Below are 13625 nucleotides of genomic sequence, written 5' to 3' on the forward strand. Positions count from 1 at the left end.
CAAAATAAGTTAAATTATGGTGTTTATATTTGGTTACCAAGATACAGAAGATGTTTAAAGATGTCACTATTTATTATTATATTGATGCATATATACACTTATAGGTTGAAAATGTAATGCATGGTAGAAAAGGGGTATCATGTGAACATACTATAAATAAAAAATGTAACCAATTTACATTATTATATTATAATATGAGCTAATTTTTAAAAAATTTAAAAATTCATAATAGAAGTTTTTTATTGATATATATATCGTCATAACGCATAACAATGTTCAGGTTTATTTTTTGATAAATATAAAAATGAACAGTGGCAACTATCACATATCTAAAACTATCCTAAAGCACCACTTTCATGGATAATTAATTGTATTCATACATACTTAGACTTGGTACATAATATGTGTGAAGTGAATTCATTTTAAAGTTCAAGTTTTTATATAGCCAATTCTAAAAAACTCAAAAACCACACAGTGGTAGATCCAAGGGGGGGTTATAGGCCATAGGGTAAATACCCCCCTTGAGTTTATTATAAACAGATTTATTACATTGTGACTTGTTAGAAATACTAGTTATATTCAGCTTTAATTATCGTATTACCCCCCCCCTCGATACATTTCTGGATCTATCCCTGAAACTACATTAAAATGAACTTTAAATATTGGTAGTTTATATGTACTGTTTGTCCGTACTAGGTTTTTTTAAGTGGGCGCCTGTACAATTTTTCGAGAATCTCGCTACTGAAAATTAAATGTCATCATGAAGCACACAGAGTAGTATTTAGATAATATGTATTATCATTGATTATCAATAGTACTTATTATGTACCTATGTAATAATATTGTAATGACTAATGTACCTATAAAGTATATAATAACAGGACATATGCCCTTAAATTGCCTATATATTGCGCCGTTTGAAAAAAAAATAAAATTGGATTTTTATCGACATGCGATTGTTATCTTTTGACCAATCATTGTTTTTATATTTTATTAATGAATTTATATAATATACTAGCTGTCATCCACATGTTCTACCCTCGTGGATAGTTGTTTACAAATTTTGGAGCTGTTTTTTTTACTTATAATTATTTCGATCATAAATTAAATTGATTTAATAAAATCAATATTTATGATTGCTTTTGTGATTTTGTTATACATTTTTAAATCTAATGATTAGGATGTATCTTAGATATACATATTATATTATTTTTATTTTTAAAATATTCTGAGATTATTATTTTTGTATAAATATTGCCGATCTGGTATTTTATTTGTATTACTCAATAAATAAAATATTTCTAGTATATACCTACACTCTACAGTAAATACGTACAATAATCAATAAATATCATATTTTATAGAACCTATGGTTTTTATTTTTAATAAATATAAATTTCATATTATACATTTTTAATATGAAAACTAAAAAGCAATAATGTATCAAGTAAGTACATTTTTTTAAATTTTTATTATTAGAAATTAAAATTGTATTTATTGTTTGTAATGTTTGTGTAATGCTTACTACTTGACTTTAGTTACTGACTACTATGTTGAATGTCGATTTTGGTTTTATTGAAATATATTTAAGTTTAAACTTTAAATTGAATTTATATTATTTTTATATTTTAAAACTTCTAAAAATAATAATAATTTAAGTTGTTTATAATTATAAGTTCTCATAAATATATACTTATAGATAATAAAAACATTATTTTTTCTGTATAAAATGGAATATATTATAATATTATAACGTCGTTAAATGAATAACAATAATAATGATTATTAAACAAAAACATTGGGCATGGCGTTCTGCGGGTTTTCACATCATACAGCCAATCAGAGTACTGTTGACTTATTGTACTACTTTTCTATTGGTTGTTATTATTACTGGATGCGTTTTAACTACTCGAGTCTCAAGATCAAGTACATCAGTCGTAGTTAGAACGCAGTGATCTATACTTCTAACTCCACATTACTGTTCAAAACACCGAGCCATTGTCACATCTCATATATGTCGACAATAATAATTGATTCATGGTCGATTCTATAATATATTATCCATTCTGAGGAAGGTCGTAGGCGATTGCTTAACTAAACACTTTAAGGGGACGTCGTACCCACGTCCCGCATGTGTTGCGTCTTCGTCTTATACACGTACGACATAACAAATTTTCGTTCACCAGTTTCAAAAATATGCTGTTAGTTTTGATATTAGAGTGAATTGACCTATTACATCATTTAAAGGTTAGTTAATTTTATTGATATTATTATTTTTAAGTAAGTTATGATCATTTTAAAATGATGAGTTTCAAAAAAGTCAAATCGTGACGTTTTAAAAACGTGGACGCGCTCTTTCGAATCACCTAGTGTGTAATAAAATAGAGGTAGTATAGACAATTTGATATTTTCAAAATCTACGGTTCTCCTAATAAAACAATTATATAAAATAAAATTTGTTTAATTTGTCCTATAAATTGTCTATCATAGATATAAACTGAACAGAAAAATATAAGTACAAGTACAGAAAGTATGAATATATGATTTATTGGCATCTCAATCATCTCATTAACAGGCTTTTAGATTTCCTTATCGAAAAAATTACCAACTTATTTTCTATAGTAGATTTCAATAATCTAGTTTTGTAATTTTTCATTATCATATCATCAAAATTAGTTCATCCGACAGCAGCTGAGTGACCTTTGAACATCTTTGTATGAAATCTAAAGACAGTTGTTAGATAATAGATTTTAAAAAGACTTAGGGTTATTGGGTTGTATAAAAATTAAAAATTTTATTCAAAATTTTTATATCCCAACCATTATATATACATATAGGTATTAGAAAGAAAAAAAACAACAATCTAGTTTAACCACTCCTCTCGTTAATTTTCATATTTTTATTCGTAACTTACGTATTTCAACGAGCTTTTAAGAACAATGGTGCAATCAAAATTTGTCATTGGAAATTGAATCATAAGTTATAAAATTTTATAGATCAACAATAAGGCATACATTACGCGTTATAATAATTGTTATCAATATAACCAGTATTATATTAGTCCAATCCACAGCTGTAGATAGATGGCTGTGATACTATCACTATACTATACCTACAGCGGCAGTGGTCCGATCCATTAAACTGATAAAACTTTACGATTAGTAATTTATTTAATGTCGAAAAATACAATTGATTAATATTTTCTTATTATAATATTATAGTGCTACTATAAATTTTAAATTGTTATCATAAAAAAAAAAATGATTAATATTTCACTTTGTACTATTTTGTCATCGATAATTTCTGGACTTTGTGCAACTATATAAAATTATGTTCTTTGTTCTTTATTTAACTTAGTTTTAATACACGTAATGCTGTTATTAGTTGTTACTAGTTATTTTTATAATATACTAATCATTCTAAAAACATTTAAAGTTTAGCCAGTTTAGGTACTATACTTTGTACTAGACATGAGCTTAAGTAGAATATAAAAGTCACAAAAGCTAGAGTCCTGTAAAATTAAAGTTAAATTGTCTTCCTCTCTCGTCGTTAGTTTTTTTTTTTTTGTTTATTATTATAACACATAAATCTATTAAATTAAAGTTGACCACAAGGCCACAATGAAATTTTAAGCTATTTTCCATAATTTTTTAAGCATTCAAGTCCAATTAATGTTAAATATTTACACTCACAAGTTATCATAATAGTAATAGTTTTACATATTTTGACATTTTTATTTTCATTAAAACTAAAAAGGTTAAAGTTTTTAGGTAGACCCTGACAAATAAAATGTATACATAAATATGGTTTTTACAACAGTAATCCTATTAGAAATATGTGTATCATAAAATTGGAATTTTCTCATAGATAAATGTTTTTAAAAAAACATATCTAATTATAGGTAGATATCTATTAGGTAATGCATTATGGTCTGACTAATATATTTATTATAATAATGTTAAATGTGATAGCTTTTAAAATAAACATGTTGATTACATCAAAAATTAATCAATTTATAATACGGATTTAGTGATATTCTTCAAAAAAAGAAAACGATTTTAATAGTAGGTAATAACATTTCTTTGTTAGCTACTTAGTTCAATAGACAATGATACCTAAGTTAGTAATAATATAACTCGACCTTATAAAAAATTACCTAACATAAGGTTACAACTATAATTATTATTATTACAATTATTATTACAACTTTGAACAGTAATTCGTATATTTAATGAAACTTAATTACCAAAAATAAGTGTCTTTTCTAGTATTGCATCCAATTACGTATTCTTTATGTATTTCAATTTTATTGTCAGACAATTAAAAATAAGTTGAAAAATACTTATTATGTAGATTAAGAATATTACTTAATGTATTTATTAACCACGGCCACAAATACCTATAGCACAGTACCTACATATATTATTATAAATGTATAGGTATTGTACATTTGTACCTATATCTATTTAAAAATACCACGAATTCAATATATCTACCGTATTCTATTTTTAGTTTAATATATTATATATCTACACGGTTACTACCCAGAATCTAAATTTTAATCGAATTGTAAGTATAATATTGAATATTGATTAATACCTACTGCTCGTCTGCTCATACAAATGACAAGAAATAATTTACATAATATCATAGAATATTATCTACGAACTACGAATAATAATTAATATCAATCCACAGGCCGTGCTTGTATCACTGGTATGGTTTGCGGGAAGGTGGATAATATATTATAATATAGAACTAGGTACCTACAGAACATGATTTATAAATTAATTTCGCTCATTTAACTATTGAAGTATCTATAATCTGTATTCTACATAGCTAATCATTGATTTTAAAGTTTTTAACTGTTTTAATAATATTTTTTTTTCAGTTTGACGCCATTGTAAAACATTACATTTTTGAAACAAAATGATAATTTTTACAATTTTCTATTATTTTTTGTTTATTAAATAAAATATATTTTATCAAGTGGTATAATAAGTAAGTTGACAATAATGTTTAAAATGAGATGGAAGGCTTTCAACAGTGTCATCTGTAACATATAGGTACAGTTTTTATAGTTATATTTTATGAATAAAACAACATACATTTTTAAGTTGATATTCCGAAAAAGAATAATTTTTGGATCGATAAAATATATCGATACATAAAAAAAACACATTATAAATCACCCTGAGTTTATACTTAGGTAGGTACTATCTTATAATTTGTAATCGATATAAGGTAATAATATAATATTACAGACCACGGCTTTAGATATCTTAAGCCATGCTACAGACAACGGTAGTAATTACTAAGTTCAGTATTTTGACGACGTCCATACACATTATTGAGATTTGAGAACCATAGTCCATAATAAAATTAATACACTACAATATTTTTTAGTACAAATAGTACAATACAATTTTGATGATAATAGTTTGTAAACTTGTTACTAGAGAGCGGTTGTACAATTTTTTTTCGTTACACGTCAATCGCTATTGTTGATAAGGAAAATATTGAAGCCGACCATCTTTCTATATCTTTCTTTCTTTCTCGTTTTTGTGCCGACTCTGTTCTGTCGTCGTCTACCTCTAAAATTTTATAACCGTTTGACGAACGCGTTATTACTTATTGTTACTTCAACTACCTACAACACTAGTTCTCCTCGTAGTTACCTTTTATTATTAATTACCTATAATTTTTACTTTTGAATTCCGTCTTACAATTAAAAATGTTTTCCAAAGTATTTAAGAACATCATTAACCAAGGAGCTAGACAGTATTCTTCAAAGGTAATAAAATACATTTTTATAACTATACCTACCACACGTTTGAAATAATGTAGGTATTATAATATTACTATTGTGTTTATCGTGTAAACTTTTGATTATTAATAACAAGTGTCGCTTAGTTCTTTGTATTTAGCAGGTAAATGTGTATTTCTTTTAAATCTTGATCGCATTGGTTAATTGCACAATATTACCTAGGTATTTCAAAAAACACATTGGGCGGAAAAATACATAAGTGATTAAAATTTTTTTATTTTTCTAAACTTAATAAATATTTTATTTCATACGTGTGGTTTGTATGTGGCTTTGTTATTATTTAATGTATTTTTTTGTATATTCTCATATTTTAATAAACTAAATTATCTGTGTTTGTAAATATTTATAGAAAGGTTTAAAAGTAACAGTATGTGGAGGTTCGGGCGGCATTGGTCAACCCTTGTCCTTATTGTTAAAACAAAGTCCACTCATCACGGACTTAGCTATTTATGATATTGCTCCAGTAACTCCAGGCGTGGTTGCTGATTTAAGTCATATGGATACTAACTCCAACGTAACCAGTCACGTTGGGTTGGACAACTTAAAAGTATGTGTTTATATGAATGAATTAGGTAATATTTAATAGACAGTTAGTAGTTAGTATTCATAAGTATAATCAAGAAACTATCTATTTTAAAAAACAAGTATAAAAGAAAATGTTACAATCATAAACAGGTTAAATTTTATGCACTTTTATAATTAATAACAGCCATAATTATATGATATCCTTAAATATTAATAAGTGTCAAATAAATAAAATTCAATGTTTTTACCTCGATATTTAATTAATTTAAAACAAATTTGTGTCCAACCAAGTTTTAAATCTTAAAAAAAATTCAAATTTATAAACTATCCCTAATCAAATTTAACCTTTATGAACTGTGGATAGTCCTACTGATAATATTACATCATTTTACATTATGTAAAGATTGTTTAATCAATATTAACTGACAAAACAATATATATATTAATCTTTAAGTATATGCCAGTATAAAATAAAATATCTAATTGTTTAACGGAAATATTAACATTTAAAGTGAAATTATAGTATTAAAAAAAAAAAAATGTTAAAATATAATGTAATATTTAAGTCATTTAAAAAATCTATATTATATTTCATTAAATAAATAATAGCTAAATAATACTTAAAAATTAAATATTTTCAGTCATCAATAAGTCTTCTGCATAACTAGGTATCTAATGTTTAGTAAACTGAATTAAATTTAATCAATAATTGTACATTTTTAGCCTTTCAAATTGTATAAATAATATTTTATAGCCAGTTACTTCTATATGTTCATTTACAGAATATTTTATTGTACCAACATAATTTTTTTGTATTTAATTTATTGGATAATACTTTAATTATTTAAAAATTGTGTGTATGTGATAATAAGGGATTATATATATGTTTAGTATATAAATAACACATTGCCCTTAGTTTTTACTTATATTATTGCCAATATTTTTATTTTCTTGGCAGTAACAAATTTAATAAATTCTAAAAATAGGTCATTATATGTTTCAAGGTAAAGTTTTGATTGCCAATTTTTTACTTCCTAAATTGAAATAGGTAATAAGATGTCAATCTTTAAAATTGGTATAATTTATTTTTAACTTGTTATATTAATATCCCTTCTTAATTTAATTTTTTATTTGAATACCATTTTATGTATTTACCTTTTTTAGGATGCCGTTGCTGATACAGATGTAGTTATTATTCCAGCAGGAATTCCTCGTAAACCTGGTATGACACGTGATGATTTGTTCAATACAAATATTTCAATTGTATGCGATATCATTAAAGTTATTGGACAAGTCAGTCCTCATGCTCTTGTTGGAATTATATCAAATCCAGTAAGTACCTTTATATGTTTGACCAGTTATATAGAATATTTCATTAAATATTTAAACTTATTGAAAAGTAATAAATTAATACCTAAAATATTATTTTCATTAGGCAACATTAAACATTTGTTAATTGTTTTACAGTGATATATTTTTAAAATTTATGATCTATTAATTTCATATAAATCATAGTATGGTTTACCTTTTATAACTTTGAGAACAATGATATTTAAATATTTTTTCTTACTGTGGGGTATATAATACATTTTTTTAAATATTAAACTAGTTAAATTGAATAGTATAATATTAGCAGACATTATTTAATCACCTAACTCTTGACCCATGCTTAGAGCATAATATATAGTTCAAAATAAACCATAAAACACATTTTTGATTATTGTTGTATTGATTAATACTCCAGAGTTGAACCAGTATTATTCTACCTTGAGTTTTGATCATAAAAGTAATAAACCTCATTTTTAACCCTCTCTTGGTAAATGCATAGAATAACATCTAAAACTACTAGTGAATGTAAGTTCATGCTACATGTCGCAGGTCGTAGGTAATTAATACATATAACTAAAAAATAATTTTTTATTCAATTTGTGTAGGTAATAGCTAAGTGTTTTGAGTTAAATAATAATAATAATAATAATAATAAATATAGATAAAATTTATTTGAATTAATCAATAAAAATAAATATTAAAAAAAAAACTTATTACTAAAATTTAAATCTGTATTCATTTAAAAATGAAAATAGTTATTTTTTATTTAAGTAATAGATGTAATGTATTATTTTTGTATGTAATCTAAATATTTAATTTAGAATCACTTATACAATATTTTGTTCTAGTTGTGTAAAAATGTTGAGAAGTTTTCAAAATAACTATTTTGTTTATTATTTAAAAACATTAATATTTTTTCTTATTATTAATATTATTTTTCAATAAATCAAATGCAAAAATTAATGTACATAATAAACAATAAATTCTGGGTAAAAAGTGTTGTCATCATATTTAACATATACTTTACCTGTATTACTCAAAGAAGTATCATTTTCACATTTTGTTGGTACATTTAAGTCATAGTTGACATCTACTACTTCTATTTTTTTTGTAAGCACTTTGCAAATCATAAATGCTATGAAAATATTTATAAATTTAAATTTAAAATCTATCTGATATGGTTGTTTAAATCTCTGTTTAAATTTGATATACCTCCATTTGCACTTGAATATCTGTGTGCATATTTAGGACATGTTGAAAAACAAGCACCAATTCCAAATCTTGACCTGTATGTCTTACGCCAGTCAATATTATTTTGAGAAATACTTAAAGCATTTTTTGGTGAAGTTGCGTGATATAATTGTCTTTCCTTCAATTGGTTACTGTCACTAACTTTTAATTCCTCTTTCCATAATAAATACATGCCATAAAGTTGAGGATTGTTCACTTTTTTCACGTTGAGAATCTATAGTCATTGTATGATATTGATAATATGTTATATAATGTACATTGTACTTAAACCTATTTATGTCGAATAAAATATTGTCAACTAAATAAATTATAAAATTATTTTTTAGATAAAAACTAGTTTGAACTATGTTTACTGTTATATAATTTTATATTAATTAATGTTTACTTGAAATACTTACTTTAAAATATGATTTTATACCCCAAAACAATGATCTGTTTATGTCGTCATTATTGTAGTCATAATCTTCCAGTATGTTTTGTTGGTAAATATTTGCCAATGGTGATGCTTTAGAAAAATCACTGAATATAAATAATATACAATTCTATCAATTCTCTTACATTAATAATATAATTTATATTTATAATATTAATTGATGTGTGCAAATTCCAAAGTACTTTTGCTCTTGTACAAATATGAATTCAGTAAAAACAAATTTTGTGTTATTAGTTTTAATATTAAGATGAATAATTTACCTACTATCAAAACTTAAAGTAAGAATATTATCTTTTATTGAAAGTTTAATTTTAAATTGTGTTATAACTGTGTAAAATATGACAGTTTTTAAATTATCATAACTCATTTTAAATTTTAAATATCAATAAAAGCCAATATGGTGACCTAAATAATATTCTTTCGTTGATATAGGATCAACTCATACTAATTTAACGCAACTAATAACACAAGATTGATTCTGCTGAATACAGTTTTGCTATGTATAAACAAAACATGTGGGTTTGGTATCTTCTTAATAATAAACTAAGTAACTTAATAAATAAAAATTGGTTTAGAATTTAAATGTATACTGTTCTCAAAATTTATTTTATAAATAGATACTCACCAATTTAAAGTCATTATTATTTTGATTGATTTCTAAAAATTTTACTGGTTCCAAACTAGAAGTGTTAAACACTTTTAAGAGAATTTTAATTCTTTTATTAGTTTATAATGAAGATCAACCAATACTCTTGTAGTATTATAAGCTACTAATCCAGTTTATTTCCAATGATACATATTCTAATATTCATTGTATGGTATCTAAGTACAATTTTAGGCATAGTTCTTTGTTCTGTAAACATATTATTTTGTTTACTCTGTAGTTATTAGATAGTATTCATTATCATTGTCTATTAATATTTAAATCCAAATGTCTTAACTATTGACATAGTATGCAATGTATTAACAAATTTAATTTATCATTTAAGTTATATTCAAAATATAAATAATAATAATAAGTCCAGTCAAATGTTAAATAAAAAAAATATTAGATTATTTATAATTATATTAAATTTATAAATAATCAATATTTATTTTATAAATGTTGTATATATTTTACTGCAAATAAGATGCTTTATAATATTATAAAGCTCTTTATACATATAGTAAAAATTTTGGGGAAATTGGAAAGTATTTTATAGCATAAATTATATTGACATACTGTTAATTCCTGACTTGCAACTTTTCAATATTTTCTTTTAATAAATTTCTTTTTCATATTTCATCACAACCTCAGTAACAATATTCAATTTCTATACTCTGTCCAGCAAGAAGACATGTCTTATATATGTATCTTGGTCTAACACTGCCATCAAGACCAATATTGCTCGAAGATGTGTACTTAGATGAATAGATTCACCAGAAGGTAGTATATTCTCTTGCTAGACAGAGTATATTTACATTTCTGGTTTATGTTCGGTTCAGTTCATTATTAATTTATACTTAATTTCTTAATTGTCTTTATCATGAGTTAACATAAATTACTATGAGGTTTTATTATGAATAATTATATATTTTTTTTTTAGGTCAATAGTGCTGTACCAGCTGCTGCGGAAATATTGAAGAAGCTTAATGTTTATGATCCAAAAAGGTTATTTGGTGTGACCACTTTAGATATTGTCCGATCTAACAGATTCATTGCTGAACTTAAAGTAAGTATTGTGTGTTGATTTAATTGAAACACTTTTTATGTAATATATATATATAAAATAATATATTAATAAATATATATATTTTTAGTGTCTTAATGCTACTGATGTCAACGTTCCTGTAATCGGTGGACATTCCGGACCAACAATTATTCCTTTAATATCTCAATGTACACCTCAAGTGACATTTGACCATGATGTGCTCGTGAAGCTAACAAAACGCATTCAAGTAATAGATTTTTTTTTTTTATTTATCTTTTGTGTTAAATTTTGTTTATACTATTTTTATAATTAACACATCAATTTTTTTAGGAAGCTGGTACTGAAGTTGTACAAGCTAAAGCTGGAGCAGGCTCTGCAACCCTGTCTATGGCATTTGCAGGTGCCAAATTTACAACTTCTATGTGTAGAGCAATACTTGGCGAACCAAATGTCGTAGAATGTTCATTCGTAGAGTCAACAGTAACTGACTCGCCATACTTCAGTACACCAGTTCTTATTGGGGTAATTTTGTACTTTTGTTGTTGTTTTTTATATTTTATAGAAATTTATCTTCCAAGGCTATATATAATGAACACGTGATATTATATTTAATTAAATGCCATTCAAATCAAGATACAACATAATTACTTTATTATTGGATACATTATGATTGTGTAAAATTATGATAACGGTTTCATAATAATTGCAATATTATTGCATATTTATGTCTACATTATTTTTATACAATCATATTTTTTGTGTACTTATCTTTAAAATATAATCATAAGGAATAAAACTATTAAAGTGATTCAACTTTATTATTTTTTTTACTCGTCTACTCTTTTAACTTTTTTATTGAAAAAATAAATAAATACTTTAATTATTTTAGTTTTAAAATATTATGATAGTAAAATATTAATGCACTTTTTTATTTAGAATTTTTATTCATTCAACTATTGAATTTTTTCATGACCCATCAAATACTAAATAATTAACCGATTTAAGTAAAAATTGAACCCTACAATGTCAGTATATGTGGAAAACATTTTGTACTTATGCAGTTTAAAGTACTAGCAATTTTAATCACTTGACCCTTTTGAGTTGCAATCAAGACTGTACTGGTATATCACCAATGTATAATTTTTAATTTTTTTTTTTTCTAGAAAAATGGAATTGAAAAGAACTTTGGCATGGGTAATCTGTCAGATTTTGAAAAAGATTTGCTAAAGGCTGCCTTACCTGAATTGGCTTCCAACATCAAGAAAGGAGCAGATTTTGGCAAAAACTACAAATAAATGTCATAAATAGATTATTTTAATTTCGATCCATTGTATTATTTACGTACTGCTACTTAAAAGTATTTAAATTGAAAACATGTCCTCTCTTCGTTGTATTTCTACATGACAAAATTGAATGTTTACCGAATATTATTATATACACGATTTAAGATTTTACTCTAAATCAGATTATAAACATTAGACGTATAATTTGTTATTTAATTATATATAAACTAAGAGTCATAATAAATGCTAGTTTACGTAATGAAACTATAAAAAAAGATATTACAATTTGCTGTTTTTTTTTATTTCTCGTCATATTAACTGTAGGAAAATGTTATTGGAATATTCTAATCTTGTTGTTCTTGAACATCAGTCGAATGTACAGATTGCCGATAAAGATCTTTCAATATGCCAACACCCATTTCTAAATCTTATTATATTTTGAAAAACTATTTTTTATAACCTTCTTAAAATAATTAACGCGATTTAAGCTCAAAAAACAATAATATACTCTGATCCTCTGATAAGTGTCTTGTTATTGCAGTCACGTGTAATAAGTATTGCAAACCACAATTTAAAACCTTTATTCCAAACTGATATTGCATCGATGAAAAATAAGATACATAGTTGGTTAACATAATCTTTGGTGTTAGTGCTTAATTAGCATTATGTGATGAATTCTTATAACACACATCCTAAAACGATAATCTTAGTGCAGTGGCATATTTATGGGGGGGGGGTGGATAGATCCCCCCCTTGGTATTTTTTTACTAGTAAGTTTAATAACGTTGGTAAGTGTACCCCCCTCACCGTCGAGGAAATTATGTTTTCCAACTTATATCCCCCCCCCTGGACAAAATCCTAAATACACCACTGTCTTAGTGAGAGGGGACTTATGTCTTGCATAATATTATTTCTTACTGAATGGTCTTATTTGTTTTCCCGTATTAGTTGAATGTGGCATGAATAAACAAATTAAAGTGAATGCATTATATTTGTATGTTGATCATTAGTACTAATTGTGACCGAGGGAGTAAAGATAATCGAATAATGATAGAAAATGTGCAGTAAACACAACTTTAAATGTTTGTTTTTATATAACTAAAAACTAATTTACCATATGTACTATGTATAATATTATGATGAAATAAATATTTATGTATTGCGCAAGGTATAATATATTAGTTAATTTAAAAATACATTCTTCATCAAAAAAATTGTTGTGCGGACACTCTACTTTATACAAATTATTATACTTTATAATATACTTTACCAATTTTCTATAATTT

General features: G+C 24.9%; 2 protein-coding genes across 2 annotated transcripts; one reads left to right on the top strand and one right to left on the bottom strand.

Annotated features, from left to right (window-relative positions):
• Positions 1 to 5436: 5436 nt before the first annotated feature.
• Positions 5437 to 12624, top strand: LOC114126059 (malate dehydrogenase, mitochondrial). The gene is made up of 7 exons (XM_027989937.2): positions 5437 to 5794; positions 6177 to 6374; positions 7517 to 7684; positions 10952 to 11077; positions 11166 to 11303; positions 11387 to 11578; positions 12220 to 12624. Exons 1-7 carry the CDS (start codon positions 5735 to 5737, stop codon positions 12349 to 12351), a joined length of 1014 nt encoding a protein of 337 aa, XP_027845738.1. The 5' UTR covers positions 5437 to 5734; the 3' UTR covers positions 12352 to 12624.
• Positions 8476 to 10641, bottom strand: LOC114126070 (protein mono-ADP-ribosyltransferase PARP12-like). Its single transcript, XM_027989949.2, has 4 exons — positions 9991 to 10641; positions 9331 to 9451; positions 8894 to 9146; positions 8476 to 8816 (listed from the first exon to the last, which is right to left on the bottom strand). Exons 1-4 carry the CDS (start codon positions 10002 to 10004, stop codon positions 8641 to 8643), a joined length of 564 nt encoding a protein of 187 aa, XP_027845750.2. The 5' UTR covers positions 10005 to 10641; the 3' UTR covers positions 8476 to 8640.
• Positions 12625 to 13625: the final 1001 nt, after the last annotated feature.

The sequence above is a fragment of the Aphis gossypii genome, chromosome 1 (genome assembly GCF_020184175.1).
Source record: "Aphis gossypii isolate Hap1 chromosome 1, ASM2018417v2, whole genome shotgun sequence".
NCBI classification, from domain to species: Eukaryota; Metazoa; Arthropoda; class Insecta; order Hemiptera; family Aphididae; genus Aphis; species Aphis gossypii.

Coding starts and splice junctions, on each gene's coding strand:
- LOC114126059 (XM_027989937.2), top strand. CDS start 5,735: ATGTTTTCCAAAGTATTTAAGAACATCATTAACCAAGGAGCTAGACAG. Junction 5,795..6,176: donor CTAGACAGTATTCTTCAAAG/GTAATAAAATAC, acceptor AAATATTTATAG/AAAGGTTTAAAAGTAACAGT. Junction 11,078..11,165: donor GATTCATTGCTGAACTTAAA/GTAAGTATTGTG, acceptor ATATATTTTTAG/TGTCTTAATGCTACTGATGT.
- LOC114126070 (XM_027989949.2), bottom strand. Junction 9,147..9,330: donor GTATAAAATCATATTTTAAA/GTAAGTATTTCA, acceptor CAATGACTATAG/ATTCTCAACGTGAAAAAAGT. Junction 8,817..8,893: donor ATATTCAAGTGCAAATGGAG/GTATATCAAATT, acceptor ATATTTTCATAG/CATTTATGATTTGCAAAGTG.